This window comes from Vipera berus (genome assembly GCF_964194415.1).
Source record: "Vipera berus genome assembly, chromosome: 3".
NCBI lineage: Eukaryota > Metazoa > Chordata > Lepidosauria > Squamata > Viperidae > Vipera > Vipera berus.
This window is the reverse complement of record NC_138204.1, coordinates 10041888-10060320: the sequence shown is the minus strand read 5'-3', so window position 1 is coordinate 10060320 and position 18433 is coordinate 10041888. Positions and strand designations below refer to the sequence as shown.

At 43.1% G+C, this 18433-nt stretch overlaps 1 protein-coding gene across 8 annotated transcripts in view; it reads right to left on the bottom strand.

Moving 5' to 3' along the window:
- Positions 1-6035: 6035 nt before the first annotated feature.
- The window catches only part of RBBP8NL (RBBP8 N-terminal like), a 59182-nt gene continuing 46784 nt past the window's right edge, over positions 6036-18433 (bottom strand). For all 8 annotated transcript variants that reach the window (XM_081322824.1, XM_081322828.1, XM_081322829.1 and 5 more), the window contains 4 exons: positions 17046-17157; positions 13667-13728; positions 12757-12883; positions 6036-7650 (listed from right to left, as the gene is read on the bottom strand). In XM_081322824.1, coding sequence (XP_081178950.1) covers positions 7523-7650; positions 12757-12883; positions 13667-13728; positions 17046-17157 — 429 coding nt within the window. In that variant the 3' untranslated portion in view covers positions 6036-7522. The remainder of the gene's footprint in view (positions 7651-12756; positions 12884-13666; positions 13729-17045; positions 17158-18433) is intronic.

Below are 18433 nucleotides of genomic sequence, written 5' to 3'. Positions count from 1 at the left end.
ACAAAAACAGTGCGAACCTTGCTGACGATCAATCAGGGAACTGTTATTACATTTGTTAAGCAGAAAACTGGGACGTGGTGGCTCAGTGGGTTAGGACACTGAGCTTGTCAATCAGAAGGTCGGCAGTTTGGCGGGTTGAATCCCGAGTGCCGCATAACAGAGTGAGCGCCTGTGACTCGTCCCAGCTTCTGCCAACCTAGCAGTTCGAAAGCACGTAAAAACGCAAGTAGAAAAATAGGGACCACTACGGTGGGAAGGTAACAGCGTTCCGTGCGCCTTTGGCGTCTAGTCATGCTGGCCACATGACCACGGAGGCGTCCTCGGACAAGCGCTGGCTCTTCGGCTTTGAAACGGAGATGAGCACCGGCCCCTAGAGTTGGAAACGACTAGCACGCATGTGCGGGGGAACCTTTACCTTTACCCAGGGCTTTTTTTCTCATAGAACGCTCAGAACGGAGTTCCGGCACCTTTTTTGGATGGAACCTTGTATGGTAGGCAAGGTGGGTTGTATGACATGTGTGAGTTCTGGCACCTTTTTCTTTTACAAAAAAAGCACTGCCTTTACCTAAGCAGAAAACTATACATATATAGTAGAGTTAAACTTCGTGATGATATTTCCCTGGGGAATTTAATTGCGAAACCTCTATCATGCATATCAGCGTGATTTGAAGGAAGGAGTTGAAAGGAAGACTTTACAGAAGATGAGGGAAGAAATGTAACATCTGCAATAAAGTGGGACATTTCATTACACGGAGGAAAGAAAATAGGACACATTTTATTAGATAAAGAATGCAGACTTGAAATCACAGACAACAAAGAAAGATAATGAGATGGATTTGCAAAAACAATGAGGTGCAGACCAAGAAATAATATCTATGTTACTAAAAAGTTGCTTATTTGAAATTGGACGTGATTGTGAAAGAAAAAAAAAACCAAATTGCTTCAGGTTAACGTATCTGCAATAAGGACATGCCTTGATGAATCTTATCATGGAAAAATTGATTTAGCCATTGAAATGTAAAGAGATCTATGTGGAAAAAACAGTATTAAATTGAAATACCTGGTGAATCATTACGAAAGCAGAAATATAGTACAGGTAGTCCTCGATTTACGACCAAAATTGAGCCCAAAATTCCTGTTGTTAAATGAGACATTTGTTAAGTGAGTTTTGCCCCATTTTATGACCTTTCTTGCCACAGCTGTTATGTGAATCACTGCAGTTGTTAAGTTAGCAACCCGGTTGTTTAAGTGAATCTGACCTCCCCATCCACTTTGCTTGTCAGAAGGTTGCAAAAGGGGATCACATGATCCCAGGACACTGCAACCGTCATAAATATGAGGCAGTCTGAATTTTGAACACGTGACCATGGGGATGTTGCAAAGGTCATAAGTGTGAAAAATGGTCATAAGTCACTTTTTTCAGTGCCGTTGTAATTTCAAACAGTCACTAAATGAACTGTTGTAAGTCGACGACTACCTCTATTACAATAATAGTATTTGTAGCTGAATTGCATCCTAATGATATAGGTCTCTGCTATTGTCAAAGTATTGATTTAACAGCTAACCAGTTTATGTAATGTAAGATGCAAGATGTAATGTAATTATGGGAATGACTCAGCAGGGTCTGTGTCTCTTTAAGAACCTTTGTATAAAGGGTAGGCTCTGCTGTTGTGTTCTCTCTATTCTGTTTCCTGCTGTAATTGTGGTTTGTTGGATCCTGCTGTATTAGCAAGGGTATGTATATTGTTCCTGGTGTATGATATTATAGTTAATGTAAGATAAACCCCCATTTAATACAAACCACCGTTTACTGTGTTTTACTCCTAGGTCAGGGGTCAGCAACCTGAAACAGTGAAAGAGCCACTCAGAACTGGTTCCCTCACAAAAGGAAAAACTAGGAGCCACAAAAAATGTGTGTGCATGCGCGTACATGCGTGCATGCGCAGAACAGGGTTTGACTGAAGAGTGGAGCCAAGGCGAGATATGCACCTACCCTGCATATTTGAATTGATTGGTTGAACTTTTTTACTCCCACTTTTTTTTGGGGGGGGGACTGCACATGGCAGAGGACTGGGAGCCGCAGGAGACGGCTGAAAGAGCCACATGCGGCTCCGGAGCCGCGGGTTGCAGACCTGTGTCCTAGGTTATCTCAGTGCAATAAGATTGTGCATGCTCTGACAGCTATCTCATGCAACAAGCTGTAAAACTATGCTTTAAAATGGCATCATTAGAAAAACAGAACGACTAATTTGCAGGAACTTATGAATCCTTATGCATGTACAGGACGTTTGGATAATAATAATCCTGCAAAATTGCAAGAAGATTTGGTCACAGAGATGAATCTGCCATTAAAATGATTGAGTTTTGTCGCTGCTAGAAACAAAAGGGATAAAAATATACTTGTTGCTTAAAGGAAAGAGGAAACCTTCCCTAGTCATTCAAGGCTTTTTTTTCCAGATGTTTATGGTCCCATGCCAGTCAAACTAAGGGTGAGAAAATATATGTAACATTCATAGGCTGTCACTCAAAAGTATATTTGGACATACCTCTGAAACATTTAAGGAATTCAAACTGTTGGGTGCTTGTGTGAAAACAGGTTCAAGTTGAAAAAACAAGGAAATTAAGGTCTGATCATGAAGGAGAATATTGTCACTGGGAATTTGAAAAATATTTGGCAATGAAGATCTAAAATATGAAAACCCCCACACTGTTATAGCCGTGAACAAAATAGGTTTCTGGAAAAAAAAAGAATCAAAGTCTGCTAAGATCAAAAGATCTTTGTTATTGCAAGATTACCAGACTATTTTTGAGGAAAAGCACAGTTACTCATTTTCAAAATTATTTGCCTATATAAAGTGCAGATAAAACCCTACATGGGGACAGCCACAATCTGTTGCACCTAAAGGTATTTTGATGCAAAGCTTTTCCTTATCCCGGCAGTCCCCGTTTTGTTTAGCGTTACAACAGCGTAAAAAAAAATAGCTTTACGACCAATGCTAACATTTATGAGCGTCACAGTGTCCTGCAGTCATGTGATTTGGGCACTTCCCAATTGGTTTACAGCAAGCCAAGTTAATAGAGAAGGGAGAAGTAAAATTGTAAGCTGAGGTTATGTGAAGTTTCACTTAACAACTGAATGGCAAATGAGGTCCTAAGCCTGTTGCAGTCAGGTATTTTTCTGCTTTGTAACCACAGCACTTAGTGATGGAGTTGCTGGTCCCTAAGCGAGGACTACAGGTGGTCCTCGAATTATGATCATATTGAGCCCAAAATTTCTGTTGCTTAGCAGGACGGTTGTTAAGTGAGTTGCACCCCATTTCATGACCTTTCTGCCACACTTGTTAAGTGAATCACTGCAGTTGTTAAGTGAATCACCTGGTCGTTAGGGGAATCTGGCTTCCCCATTGACTTTGCTGGTTGGAAAGTTACACGTGGTAATCACATGACACCGGGACATAAATACGTGTCAGTTGCCAGGCGCCTGAATTCTGATCACGTGACCACAGTGTTGAAAGAAAAATCTTCATCAGGGTCCAGTCCAAGCTGGGAATAATCAAAATGGAGACTGCTTTAGAAAGAAGGTTGCAGTATATTGAAGAGGAGAGCCAGTCAGAAAGATGGCTCTGGAAAAAAAACCTGACCACATGTAGCGGGGACTGGTGGGTTTTTATACCTTCTTGAGCTTTTGTTTGGAGTTGTTCCTGTGGCATGAACTTTGACCTGCTGTGCCTTTCTGGTATTCTGATGGTGGCGGGTTAATCCTATTATGTCCTAAAGGTCATATTCTGCTTCCCTGGGGCTATGACTGAAGGCTGTTGGATTTTTGGCACGAGGGATTGTTGATTCTAGGGATCTTTGTCTTTTTTTTTAATCCAAGCTTCCTGGCTCCAATCTTTCTGACAAGATTATCACATCTGCATTTCTGCAGACTTGGTTTCTGTTTGGGGCAGAGAGACTTGGGTGGGTGGGTGGGTTATTTTTTCCTTTAAGATCCTTTGGGGAAATATATTCTGCCTTTTTAATATTCCCCAAAATATTTCTTTCTCTGGATTCTTCCCACAGTAGAAATGCTGTAACCTCAGGTGAAAAAAAAGTCACTCCCCCCCTGGTGCTGTTGCAACTTCGAACAGACACTAAATGAATTGTTGTAAGTCGAGGACCTGTATCTGTACCTGTATCTCAAGTTCCTTCTCTGGGCTGTAAGAGAGCAATTGGCCGAAGGGCACCGACCTAGCTTCGGGTCCAAGGAGGACTAGAACTCACAAGCTCCCAGTTTTTAGCCTGGTGCCTTCATCACTGCACCAAGCTCTCTCTTGGCCTGAACTAGAAGCGGTTTTAAAGCTCACTGCCAGCTTTCTGAATTAGGCCAGAAGCAAATTGCCAACGGGCGTATATTCTCAGCATCAGTGCAACATGGGCTCTGAGTTCTTCCAGAGACCAGTTTGCAGAATGCGTGCAAATAGGACCCCCAACTGCCTGTGCTAGAAGAAGGAGGATCACGAAAGGAAAAGTCTTCTAAGGTGCAGCAAGTGGCTTATAGAGCTCCTACTTGATGGTCCTATGGCACAGCTATGGCATTACTCTGGGCAAAAACACAACTACTATTTGACAATATTCTAATACCCATATGTAATTCAAAACTATGTGCTCACTGGGGAGGAAGAGGGGAATCTTAGGGGGGAGGATTTACACTTTAAATTTACTTCTAGAGCCTGCACACATATCCCCCTGCACACAAACACATGTCAAAGTAACTGGAATAAGAGGGAATTTGCTTCCGATGCTCAGCTGCCAACCATTCTCTTGGGAATAATTAAATTATTGAAATAAAGTAATAAAAGCATCTGCAACCATTTGCATGTCTGATTATATATATATATATATATATATATATATATATATATATATATATATATATATATATATATATATATATATATATATATATATATATATATATATATATATATATATATATATATATATATATATATATATATTAGGTCTAGAGTCTCGGGTTTCTTCCCGCATTCCTTTCATCTTCAGAAAGTTGTGGCGACGTTTCGATGAAATCCCATCTGTCATCATCAGGCCGGAGTATTCCTCCTGCTGCTTTCAGGAGCAATGCGTGGTCTGTCTGTTCCTTTCCTTCCAACTGCCGGTGGGGCTGTGTTCCGACTGGGTGGAGGCGTGGCTGCTTTCTGATTGGGTGGGGGTGTCATCCGACTGGGTGGAGGCGTGGTTGTCTTCTGATTGAGTGGAGGCGTGGCTGTCTTCTGATTGGGTGGATGTGTGGTTGTCTTCCGATTGGTTGGAGGCGTGGCTGTCTTCTGATTGGGTGGGGTGTGTTCTGAATGGGTGGGGTTTTTTGTTGTGTCGTAATATCCTGAGTGTTGTGATTTGGTGTCTTGAGGAGTGGGCTGTGTAGTGGCCTCCAGAGCTTTGGCTTGGCTCCGAGTTCGAGGACCCGCCATGCATCTCTGGTATGGGTCAGTCTACAAAATCTACGAAAACAATCTACGAAAACAAATATATATATATATATATATATATATATATATATATATATATATATATATATATATATATATATATATATACATACATATATATATATATATATATATATATATATATATATATATATATATACATACATACATATATATATATATATATATATATATATATATATATATATATATATATATCAGAAGATCGGCAGTTTGGCGGGTCGAATCCCGAGTGCCGCGTAACAGAGTGAGCGCCTGTTACTCGTCCGAGCTTCTGCCAACCTAGCAGTTCGAAAGCACGTAAAAAATGCAAGTAGAAAAATAGGGACCACTACGGTGGGAAGGTAACAGCGTTCCGTGCGCCTTTGGCGTCTAGTCATGCCGGCCACATGACCATGGAGACATCCTCGGACAAGCGCTGGCTCTTCGGCTTTGAAACGGAGATGAGCACCGACCCCTAGAGTCGGAAACGACTAGCACGGATGTGCGGGCGAACCTTTACCTTTAATATGTATATGTATATGTATATGTATATGTATAATTCAAAGATGCTACATCATGTCTACATCTGCCTATTTGCAAACACTCTGATTAGCTTGCTTGCCTATTTTCCTATCCCTGGCTGATTCAGGTGCCTTGTTGATCTTCTCTGGAAATTTAGTGTAAATTGAGAATGACGTCTATCTCTTTGGAACCTGCATGAGAACATGATAGTTATCAGTTATGCCGGAGGACAAAAATGACATAATCTTCTAAAGTCTTGTAAGCTGCTGTCGGAAAGTTGGCTAGTATTTACCTAATGTGAGCCCAAATGTTCCTTTAGCCCAGGGGTCTTCAAACCTGGCAACTTTAAGATTTGTGGACTTCAACTCTGTCTGGCTGATGAACTCTGGGAGTTGAAGTCCACAAGTCTTAAAAGTTGCCAAGTTTGAAGACCCCTGCTTTAGCCCAAGGATGGGCAACAATGGCCCCTTTATGACCTGTGGACTTCAACTCCCAGAATTCCTGAGCCATCACGGCTGAAGACCATATTATTCAGAGGGAGATCCCTGATGAAATGCTTTCATTGCATGTCAAAACTAACCCTGGAGCTCTGTTAATTCCTACAGGAAACGCCTATTACGAGTGTGCTTATCTTATCTTCTTAAATGTAGAATTCTAGCAAATTATTTTGCAAAACAATAATGACGTAACACTTCAGATTGTGCAGAAATTTAATCAACACAGCATTGATGAACCAGTACTTGGCAATGTTTTAGGTAGTTTTGGCACCAGGGTGCTCAGCCTATCAAATGCATTTCTTTTTTAATTCATGTACAATATCTTTATTGCCGTGCATCCTGTGAAGAAAGCACTAGAGTACCCGAATTTATAACCATTCATTTAGTGACCATTTGAAGTTACAACGGCACTGCAAAAAGTGACTTAGGACCGTTTTTCCTACTTATGACCATTGGAGCACCCCTGTGGTCACGTGATCAAAATTCAGACATCTGGCAACTGGTTCATATTTATGACGGTTGAAGTGTCCCAGAGTCATGTGATCCCCTTTTATGACCTCCTGACCAGCAAAGTCAATGGGGACGCCAGACTCACTTAACAACCGTGTCAGTAACTTCACAACTGCAGCAATTCACTTAGCAACCGTGGCAAGCAAGGTTGTAAATGGGAGCAAAATTCACTTAGCGAATGTCTTGCTGAGCAGCAGAAATTTGGGACTCCATGGTGGTCGAGGACTACCTGTTCTCTTACTACCAGTATAATCAGAGAAGTGATTCTTAAAATTATCCTACAACGCCCAGCTTGAGATGTCCTACTTCTCACGATTTCGGTTGTGATACCAGAATAACTGCATATGTAGGTTTGTGCTAAACACGGAGGGATGTTTAACCTGAGCAGCTAGAATACCTAAAATTCTTTGGTGGCTGTCGTAGGATTCTTGATAGGAACCAGAAACGTTTGACTGCAGCTTAGTCTACAAAGCAAGTCCGAGGGAGAATGCTTTTAAGCTATGTCTCCTCGTGCTCATGATGTCTGAAAGCAGGACTGTGGTTTGCCGTGTCCTTCGTATCTTGTAGGCCAGGCAGGATGTGGGTGGCTGCATCACTCTCTCGTCCCCGAACTGACTTCTTGCAGGCTGTGGAGAAGAAATGGAATGAATGGAGCATTAGACAGAGTGCGCTCTGGGATATTAATCTTCTCTCTGAAAATCACTAATACAAATAGTCCTCGATTTAACACCATAACTGGTGGTAAAATGTCGACTGGTGGCCCCCAGGGGGAGGGCGTTCTCTGTGGGCGCGCCGGATTTATGGAACCATCTTCCGGTTGAGCTCTGGATGGCGCCCGACCTCCGCTCCTTCCAGCGCGATCTAAAGACTTACCTCTTCGACCAAGCTGGCCTGGCCTGATGGGATGGGGTTGGGTTTTATTAATGTGTTTTAACCTATTTTTTAATGTGTTTTAACTTATTGTAAGAGTTGTGGGCATTTTGTTTAATCTCTTTTAATTTTTGTATTTTGTCTTTCAACATGTACTGCCCTGTTCACCGCCCTGAGTCCTTCGGGAGAAGGGCGGTATACAAATAAAATTAATAATAATAATAACTGGGACCGGAAAGCCAGTCATAAGTTCTTACACTCATATGACCGGACCTTTTTTTTAAAATATTTGTTGCATTGGTCATTAAGCGAATCATGGGGTTACAAGTGAACAGCGCAATGGTTAAGCAAACCCGTTCTTCCAAATGGGCATTTTTTTTGCTGGAAATTGCCAAAAAAAAAGGAAAAAAACCAAAACCCAATGACCTTGGAAACCAGCAAAAAAAAATGTTACAAATTGTGGTTGTGTGACTGCGCGACACCACAAGTGGTCATAAAGAAGAGCTGGTAACCAAGCTCTCGAAATGCAGTCACGTAACTGTGGGAGATGGGATTAGTAGAGTGACATTTCACGAAGGCCAGTAGAGTTTTACAAGCTGCAAAACACCAGTTCCAAGGTCGTCGTAACTCCAAACAGTGGTAAAATGACCGGTCGTATATTGTGGACTACTTGTAATGGATAAAACACAGTCAAATGTAGGGTGCTTTACTATCTGAAACTTGAAAAATAATAAAATACCCCTGTGGAGTTGCCAACCATGGGGTCCCTAGGCTGATCTGGCGGGACTGCAGAGTGGGCCAGCTTGAGCAAGCAGTGGGTGTGGCCAGAATAAAGTGGGCAGGGCTACCCATCTTCCTGCAGTTTCCTTTCCCCAACTTCTGTCACTTTCCTTTTTCTGTCTCTTTCTCTGGCACTTAATTTCTCTCTCTATTCCACTTGTAAAGAAGGTCCTTCAAGTGCTGAAGAGCTGTGGTGCCGCAGTGGTTAGAATGCAGTACTACAGGCTATTTCTGATGACTGCCAGCTGCCAGCAGTTCGGCAGTTCGATCCTGACCGGCTCAAGGTTGACTCAGCCTTCCATCCTTCCGAGGTCGAGAAAATGAGGACCCAGATAGCTGGGGGCAATAGGCTGACTCTGTAAACAGCTTAGGGAGGGCTGTAAAGCACTGTGAAGCGGTATCTAAGTTTAAGTGCTATTGCTATTGCTGAATGAAGCAGGACGCTGATATGGTGGAATTGCTTGGACTGAAACTGACCATCATTTTTTAAAGGAGTGATCAAGATTAGAGGAAACCCTACACTTTACTTCACCCAATAGGCAAAATAAGCCGATGGGAGCCTTTGTCTTTTTTAGAATCTTTTTTTTTTAAAAGAGAGACAGAGCTACAAATAATAGCCTGCTGACAATGTTCAGCAGTGGGGCCCTTGGTGGTCTCTGAACTTGGTGGTTTTTTTGCAGACATTTCATTACCCAACTAGGTAACCTCATCAGAGTTAGAAGGGGGTGGGGTTTGTTCTGTTTATATACAGTAGTTTGCCCTCTCAATGTTATTGACAGTGTTCTTGGTGGTTCCTGGACTAGGCTGTTATTTACTGATAGCTTGCTTGCCTATCAAGTTCCTTGATTGGGGTATTATTTATTTTTCGATCTAGTTGGTCTAGAGCCGAGGTTGGGTAGGCAACCTCGGCTCTTTTATGACTCGTGGACTTCAACTCCCAGAATTCCTGAGCCGGCATGGCTCAGCTTGGAAACCTCTCTCTTTCCCCTCAGCATGCCTGGCTCAGGAATTCTGGGACTTCAACTCCCAGAATTCCTGAACCAGCACGGGGGGAACTATGGTCCCCTCATGACTTGTGGACTTCAACTCCCAGAATTCCTGAGCCAGCATGGGGGAACTATGGCCCCCCTCATGACTCGTGGACTTCAACTCCCAGAATTCCTGAGCCGGCATGGCTCAGCTTGGAAACCTCTCCCTTTCCCCTCAGCATGGCTGGCTCAGGAATTCTGGGAGTTGAAGTCCACGAGTCATAAAAGAGCCGAGGTTGCCTACCCCTGGTCTAGTATTAACTCAGAGCAAACCCCACTCCCTTCTATTACTGGTGAAGTTACCTAGTTGGGTAATGAAATGTCTACAAGAACACACCCAAGCTCCGAGAACACCAGTGACCCTTCAGTTCCACCGTGAGCTGTAAATATTCTCTCTCATAAATTCAGCAGTGTGATCCAGGTTAGAGGGCTTGCTCCAATTTCTTCTACTCTGCTGCCTGTTTAACATCTTCCCAGCCCCAGCTCTGGGAGGGCTAAACAAGAAAAAAAGCGCTATTAATATTTTCCATCCAGATTAATCAGAGCTTGTCGGAAAGGCACGGTGGCACCTGTCAAACATGCCCCATTTTAAAACCCTGCGACCACCATATCTCTCTGTTAGCTGGCCAACTCGGTTCTCTCCTAATTTTTGTCCGGGCAAACAGAACGAAGGGAGGAGTTTGGGACGCGAAGTGTTTAAATTGTTATCAGGCCAGAGAGTGTTTGTGCCCAGCCTTTATCAATGTCCTGCTTAGTCACACCTGTAGGAAATACCTGTACAACGTAGTCTATTGTTAGCAGCTTACCCCTTCTGTAGATCCTTGTTTGTAGAATAAACACCATTTGTGTGAAAACGCTTTTGTGCAAAGTCAATAATTCTTTCAGGGAACCTGGGTGTGCTTTGTCAATCAAGGTTCCTTCGAAAAGGCCAAGTAAACAAGCAGGACTGTGTGTGTACCACACTTACTCAAGTTGAAGTTTTTCCCCTTTCCCTCTCCAAGCTGGGGGTTTGGATCACCATTTAGAGAAAAGCTCACTCCGTGCTAAAACGCCGGAGTCTCTGCTCCGCGTCTTATCGCAGCGCAATTGTATAACTTGGGTTAAATATTTATACAGCATGGAATCCAGGATGGAGGGAAGAACAGGCCCATAATTCCTTCGGTGGTTTTCTTCTTAGGGTAGAACAACAGCTAATGACCCTCTTTTACCAGTCTACTATAGAGAGCGTCCTCTCGTATGGTATTGTGGTTTGGTATGCTGGTCTGACAGCTGCGGACAGGAAAGTATTACAGAGGGTAGTGAGCACAGCACAAGACATTGTGGGCTGTTCCCTGACACCACTGGATGACAAGGCCCGTTGCCTTGGAAGAGTGAGGAAGATTCTCAGGGATGACTCACACCCTGGACGGTATCTCTTTACTCTCCTACCATCCGGTAGGAGATGTAGGAATATAGCCAGCCGTACCAACAGGCTGAAAAATAGCTTTTATCCGTGGGCTGTTAGGCTTTTAAATGGGACATAATCTTATGCAGAATTGACTTGGGAGGCCGGTGTGTGGTATAGTTGGTTCACATAGTGTGGTGGGACGGAGGGTTTGTTGTCACTGTGTGTTGGGGGGAGAGAGCACGGGGGGAGGCTCAGCTAATCTCAATGTACACATGTTGTACTTTGACAATAAAGGTTTATTATTATTATTATTATTATTATTATTATTATTATTATTATTATTATTATTATTATTATTATTGAACCAATCCCATCAGTAATTTGTCGGAGCCCAGAGGACACTGTTAGAAAAGAGCCCCAGAGGAAGTAAACATAAAGAGGCATGGGAACCTGTCTAATATAGTCCTCGATTTACAACGGTTCATTTAGGGACTGTTCGAAGTTACAACAGCACTGGAAAAAAAAGGGACTTATGATCGCTTTTCACACTTTCGACCATTGCAGCATCCCCAGGCTCATGGGATTTACATTCAGATGCTTGACAACTGACTCACATTTATGACAGTGGCAGTGTCCCGCGGTCACGTAATCTCCTTTTGCGACCTGCTGACAAGCGAAGTCAATGCGAAAGCCAGATTCACTTAACAGCCGGCTTACTAATTGAAGAACGGCAGTGATTCACTTAACAAACGTGGTGAGAAAGGTTGTAAAAGGGGGCAAAACTCGACAAATTTCTCGCTCAGCGACATAAATTTTGGTGGTTGTAGGTTGAGGACTACCTCCTGTAGTTGACAATAAGGATGGAGTTTGAAAGTGGGAGAGAGAGATTGACAGAGATCTAATTCCACATAGTAGAAGTCAGGGGGAAATACACTAAGTCTAAAAGCATGAAGGTCTAAAAAGAGAAGTGGGAAACTGTGGCTGGGTAAGAATCAAGTTTTCCAGGGCTCTTGAAAGCATCCAGGTTACCGGAGGAGGAAAAGAATGGATATTGCAATCGTAATTTTACTGGAATGAACCGGGTGAAAATATTGCCCTTTTGCAGGGAAGTTGCAAACACACTTAATACTCCTTCCTCCTCCTATTTTCTCCACAACAACCTTGTGAGGTGGACTGGGCTGGCTTTCATGCCTAAGGAGTAGAACTCATCATCTCCTGATAATTGGCCAAAGTCACCCAGCCGGCTTTCATTAGTAAGGCGGGATTAGACTTCCCAGTCTCCTGTGATTGGCCTAAAGTCACCCAGCTGGCTTTCATGCCTAAGGCGGGATTAGACTTCCCAGTCTCCTGTGATTGGCCTAAAGTCACCCAGCCGGCTTTCCTGCCTAAGGCGGGATTAGACTTCCCAGTCTCCTGTGATTGGCCTAAAGTCGCCCAGCTGGCTTTCATGCCTAAGGTGGGATTAGACTTCCCAGTCTCCTGTGATTGGCCTAAAGTCGCCCAGCTGGCTTTTATGCCTGTGGTAGGATTAGAACTCGTGGTCTAGTTTCTAAGCCGGCACTTTAATCCTTGGTTATATTTATGGATTATCTTATTAGCAAATCAGGGCAATGTATGACATTTTGGGATGCAAAATCTAAAATAGTTGGAAAGGAAGAATTTTCTACCTTTCGTTGACGAATCATGGCCCCTTTTCCGTTTCTTCTGCAAATTCTGAATGTTCTCAGAAACATAGCAGTATTCGTCTTTTACCGAAGTTCTTGAGAGAGCTGTTTCTTCACGAGTACCAACCGTCTATATAAATCAGAGAAATGGATAAAGACAGGTTTAAGATGAATGAAGAAAAATGTCAGGTGATTTAGGGCAGGGGTCAACTTTAAGACTTGTGGACTTCAACTCCCAGAATTCCTCAGCCAGCTTGGCTGGCTGAGGAATTCTGGGAGTTGAAGTCCACAAGTCTTAAAGTTGCCAAGGTTGGGGACTTCTGATTCAGGAAATCTGTCCTCTTTTCCACTTACTGGAAAATACTGCTCGGGTTTTCACAAATGGTCAAATCAGGTCTGGTTATATTCCCATGACCACAGGGACATGTGCTTTTAGGTACAGCCATAAGACAAGTGGTTTTTATTGTGGTTTAAATCAGGCAGTCACTTAGTGAAGACTTGTGGACTTCAATTCCCAGAAATCCCCAGCCAGCTTGAGTTGAAGCCCACAAGCCTTAAGGATGCCAAGTTTGAAGGCCCCTGGCTTAAATAATAAGCCTAATGAGACAGGAAGCAATTACAAAATTCTCAGACCCGTAGTGAGGAAGCTGAAGATCTCCAGAAGTTCCTGAATTACAGTACAGGTAGTCCTTGACCTAAGACTCCAAGTGGCTACTAAACGAATGGTTGTAAAGTCGAAGACTACCCGTACTCTTCTCAGCCATCCATATCAATAATGCCAATAGGAAAGATTGTTTGGAATTGTAGTTCAGCAAAATCCAGAAGATCCAATTTCCCAATCCTGTTTGATGATGTCATATCCCATCTTTGAAAGACAGGATGACTTTGACCCCTTCAAAACATGGAAACGGACCTCACTCTCAGATACGACGGTCCCATCAGAATCATCCTTCAGTGAGTCAGCATCGCCATTATCTAAAAGAGACAAAGGCATATAAGGAGATCAACGTCTGTCACAAGGTCTAGCAACGCCATTTTTCCCCCTCTTTTTTTTTTGAGTAGAGGAAAGTATGTAGGGCAGAAAAGGGTTTTTCCCCCTTAAGGGCTGAGAAAACAGAAAAGCACGTGGTTTTCTAATCGCCAGGATCAGGGATAATTCATACAGTATTGCATAAGTATTTGTGAGTCCATTGCTCAGTTACGTGTTTGACTTCTGCTTTATTTGTAGAAGGTCCCATGTTCCAGTTTTAGAACATAGAATAATAGAGTTGGAAGGAACCTCAGAGGTCTTCTAGTCCAACCCCCTGCTAGAATAGAATAGAATAGAATAGAATAGAACAGAACAGAATAGTACAAAATAGTACAGAACAGAACAGAACAGAACAGAACAGAACAGAATAGAATAGAATAGAATAGAATAGAATAGAATAGAATAGAATAGAATAGAATAGAATAGAATAGAATAGAATAGAATAGAATAGAGCTGGAAGGGACCTTGGAGGTCTTCTAGTCCAGCCCTTTGCTTAAGCAGAAGAACCTATACCATCTCAGACAGGTGAATGTCCAGTCTCTTCTTAAAAATCTCCAGTGATGGAGCACCCACAATTTCTGGTGGCAAGCTGTTCCACTGGTTAATTGTCCTCACTGTCAGGAAGTTTCTCCTTAATTCCATGTTGCTTCCCTCTTTGATCAGTTTCCAACCACACTGCTATCATGTCTCCCCTATTTCTTCTTTGGTTGTCCAGTCACTTTTTAATAGCTTCCACGATGGAGCACCCCACCTTCTAAAGGCAAGCTATTCCCTTGGTTGATTTTGGTACTGAAGGAGGCAATGCTTGAGCTCTGTAGACTCTGGGGAGCTGTTCCAAATAAAAATGTTGACCTGGACTCAGGGTCTGATAGGGTGGGGCTCATTCAGGACTGTATAAAGTCGGATGAGTGCCAAAAATTTCTAGTCGTTCTTGATGAAAGGCTCAAAGTTCCACAGTTGAGCACAAAAGGCCAACTGTCTATTAGACTCCAAGTTTACTTAAACTCCGAGGTGTTTGTTTAACAAGATTTATGGTACACGTAATCCTGGATGTGAGCCTTCCCTTGTAAGAGAAATGAAATTACTGGTTGAGCAACTTTAAACATTTCCTGGGAAGATGACAAGGGCTCTCTGGAAGCTACACATGACAGCGGGTGAGAAAATGAAGGATCTCAATTTTCATATTCTAGCAATTTGTCCGTCCTGAAAAATGTCTCTTGCTCAAGAATGGGTAGAACTCCAACGTGCATTGAGATTACTGCTCTAGAACCAGTGGTTCAGCAAGCCATTTTCAAATTTGGATTAATTGATATCTGATGTAGCTGAAAAGTACAGTAATCCTTGACTTAGGAACACATTTGAGACCAGCATTTCCGTTGCTAAGCAAGGAAGCTGTTAAATGACCTGCACCCGGTTTTACCATGGTTGTTAAGCAAATCACTGCTGTGGTCATTAAACATATCCCAATTATCTTTGCTTGTTAGAAGCCATCGGGGGAGGTCATCTTTATGTAGAGCAGACATGTCAAACACAAGGCCCAGGGGCCAGATCCGGCCCGCAAAGTGGTTTCATGCGGCCCGCGAAGCCATCCTGGAAACAGTGAGGGAACGGCCGCCACTGCCTTGGCCCTGGCCCAGAGACCCTCCTTCTGCCAGAGACCCTCAGATCTGTCCCACTCCTGCCCAGGCCCCCATAGGCACCCTTCATGCAAACGATGTAGAGCTGGACACGCCCACCCAGTAGGCCATACGCACTCTAGCCACGCCCACCCAGTAGGCCACGCCCACCCAGGCCACACCCACCCGGCCCCCTGAGGGCAACCGCAATGCTGATGTGGCCCTCAATGAAATTGAGTTTGACACCCCTGATGTAGAGTATATTGGAGGTGGTTACCCTTTGAGAGCTGAAGGCAACAGAATTTCATTTTAATGCAAGCTGCCTAGTGTACATTTAAAGTGACAATAAAGTTATTCTATTCTATTCTATTCTATTCTATTCTATTCTATTCTATTCTATTCTATTCTATTCTATTCTATTCTATTCTATTCTATTCTATCCCCTCCCCTCCCATCCCATCCTATCACTATTCTATTCTGTTCTGTCCTCTCCTCTCCTCTCCTCTCCTCTCCTCTCCTCTCCTCTCCTCTCCTCTCCTCTCCTCTCCTCTCCTATCATTATTCTATTCTATTCTATTCTATTCTATTCTATTCTATTCTATTCTATTCTATTCTATTCTATTCTATTCTATTCTATTCTAGTCTAGTCTAGTCTAGTCTAGTCTAGTCTAGTCTAGTCTAGTCTAGTCTAGTCTAGTCTAGTCTAGTCTATTTTTTATTATTCTATTCTATTCTACCTGGGCCTACCCTACCCTACCGTATGCCATCCTATATTCGCCTTTATTCGTTAAAGGGTTATTGCTTGCAAGCCCACATATGGGATTTCAATATAACTGGAGAGGGTGCTTTGCAGCTATAGGTAGCTATGCTTGTTTCTTTCTGATCGGTTGTTCCTGTTTGAACTTCTCAAAGCTTCATTTTGGTCAAAATCATCTCCCTCCCTAGCTCAAAAAACATCAGCAGTACAGTTGGAGGTTCTTTTTAACCTAAATAAAATTGAACATTGATTCATTAAACTGGGGTATTCTAGGAGCTGCAATTGCCTACAGCTCAAAGGGACGGTTCCCCATTCCTGCTTTAATTCAATTATCTCCTCTGGAAGTCGCTATTCTAAAACATCCTATATCCCGTATATACAGAATAACAGAATTGGAAGGGACCTTCTAGTCCAGGGCTAGGCAACCTTGGCTCTTTTATGACTCGTGGACTTCAACTCCCAGAATTCCTGAGCCAGCAACGCTGATGGGAAAGGGAGAGGTTTCCAAGCTGAGCCATGCTGGCTCAGGAATTCTGGGAGTTGAAGTCCACGACTCATAAAGGAGCCAAGGTTGCCTAAAACCTTGTTCTAGTCCAACCCCCTGCTCACAGGAGACCCTATGTCAGGGGTCCCCAACCCCTGGTCTGTGGGCTGTGGGATGCTAGCAACCAGTCTGCACAAACAAGCAAAGCCCCATTTGGGGATGCAGACAGCACACAAAACCAACCCCCTCCATTCTGTGGAAAAACTTATCTCCATGTAACTGGTCCCTGGTGCCCAAAAGGTTGGAGACCTCTGCCCTATGCCATTTCAGACAAACGGCTGTCCAGAGTCTTATATACAGTGTGTTCCAATCTCCCAAAAAACGCAAAATATGGCTCTCTTTTACCTGGCTGCTCAGGGTTTTGATTCTCTCCTCGAAAAGGCATCTGGACTTCTTTGTCAGCAGTGGAATCATGTGAAGTTGTCTTGGACATGGCAGCTTGTTGTGGCAAAGATATCTGCAGAGGCCACAGAGTTTAAGAGAGAGAAACGTTACAGCCTTACAAAGTCTTGTAGCATTCACAAGGACTATGCTAGAGGACAGAACATGGAACAATAGGACTGGAAGGGATCTTGGAGGTCTTCTAGTCCAACCCCCTGCTCAAGCAGGAGACCCTGTTCCATGCCGGACAAATGGCTGGCCAGTCCCTTCTTGAAAACCTCCAGTGATGGCGCACCCACAACTTCTGGAGGTAAGTGGTTCCAATGATTAATCGTTCTCATTGACGGGAAATTTCTCCTTAATTCTAGGTTGCTTCTCTCTTTAATTATTGTATTCACATGAGTGGAAGATTTACCATCTTCATTTGTACCACAGGGCAACTTTGGCCTAGTTGGCACAGTAAGCCCTCAATTTAACAGACTTTGGCTTAGCAGACTTCAAATACAATGGACAAAATGTACATCTGGGTTGCATCCCCAAAGTTTAGACTTCTCTCCTACGTGGGGGAATGTATAGAACAGGGGTCTTCAAACTTGGCCCTTTTTTATGACTTGTGGACTTCAACTCCCAGAATTCCTCAGCCAGGCACGCTGTCTGAGGAATTCTGGCAATTGAAGTCCACAAGTCATAAAAGGGCCAAGTTTGAAGACCCCTGGTATAGAATGTGTAGGCCTTGGAGAAGGGTTGTGAAGATTGAAGGACTATCAGCATCCAGGGAAAGGAAATATAAATAAAGGGGAAAACCTTTAAGCAACATTTAGTTTTGATGGGTATTTCAATGGAAACACTTTGTCATTGCTTATTTCATTGTTCTATTATTTTGCTTCCGTTCTTTTTACACTCTTTTGATTCTTCTTCTTTTTTATTATTGTAAGCCTCCTAGAGTAGCCCCCTGGCGAGATAGGCAGCCAATAAATTTAACAAATAAAAATAACGAATAAAAATAATGGAGAACACTTCCCCAGAATGCTTTATTAAACTGAGGTGTCACTTATTTCCTTTTGTCGTGACTTCATTCACAAGGTTAACTCAGATCTTAATCTATTTTTCAATATATTGAATGAAACTCAAAATTCAGTTAAAGGTAAAGGTTCCCCCGCACATGCGTGCTAGTTGTTTCCAACTCTAGGGGCCGGTGCTCATCTCCGTTTCAAAGCTGAAGAGCCAGCGCTTGTCCGAGGACGTCTCCATGGTCATGTGGCCGGCATGACTAGACGCCAAAGGCGCACGGAACGCTGTTACCTTCCCACCGTAGTGGTCCCTATTTTTCTACTTGCATTTTTACGTGCTTT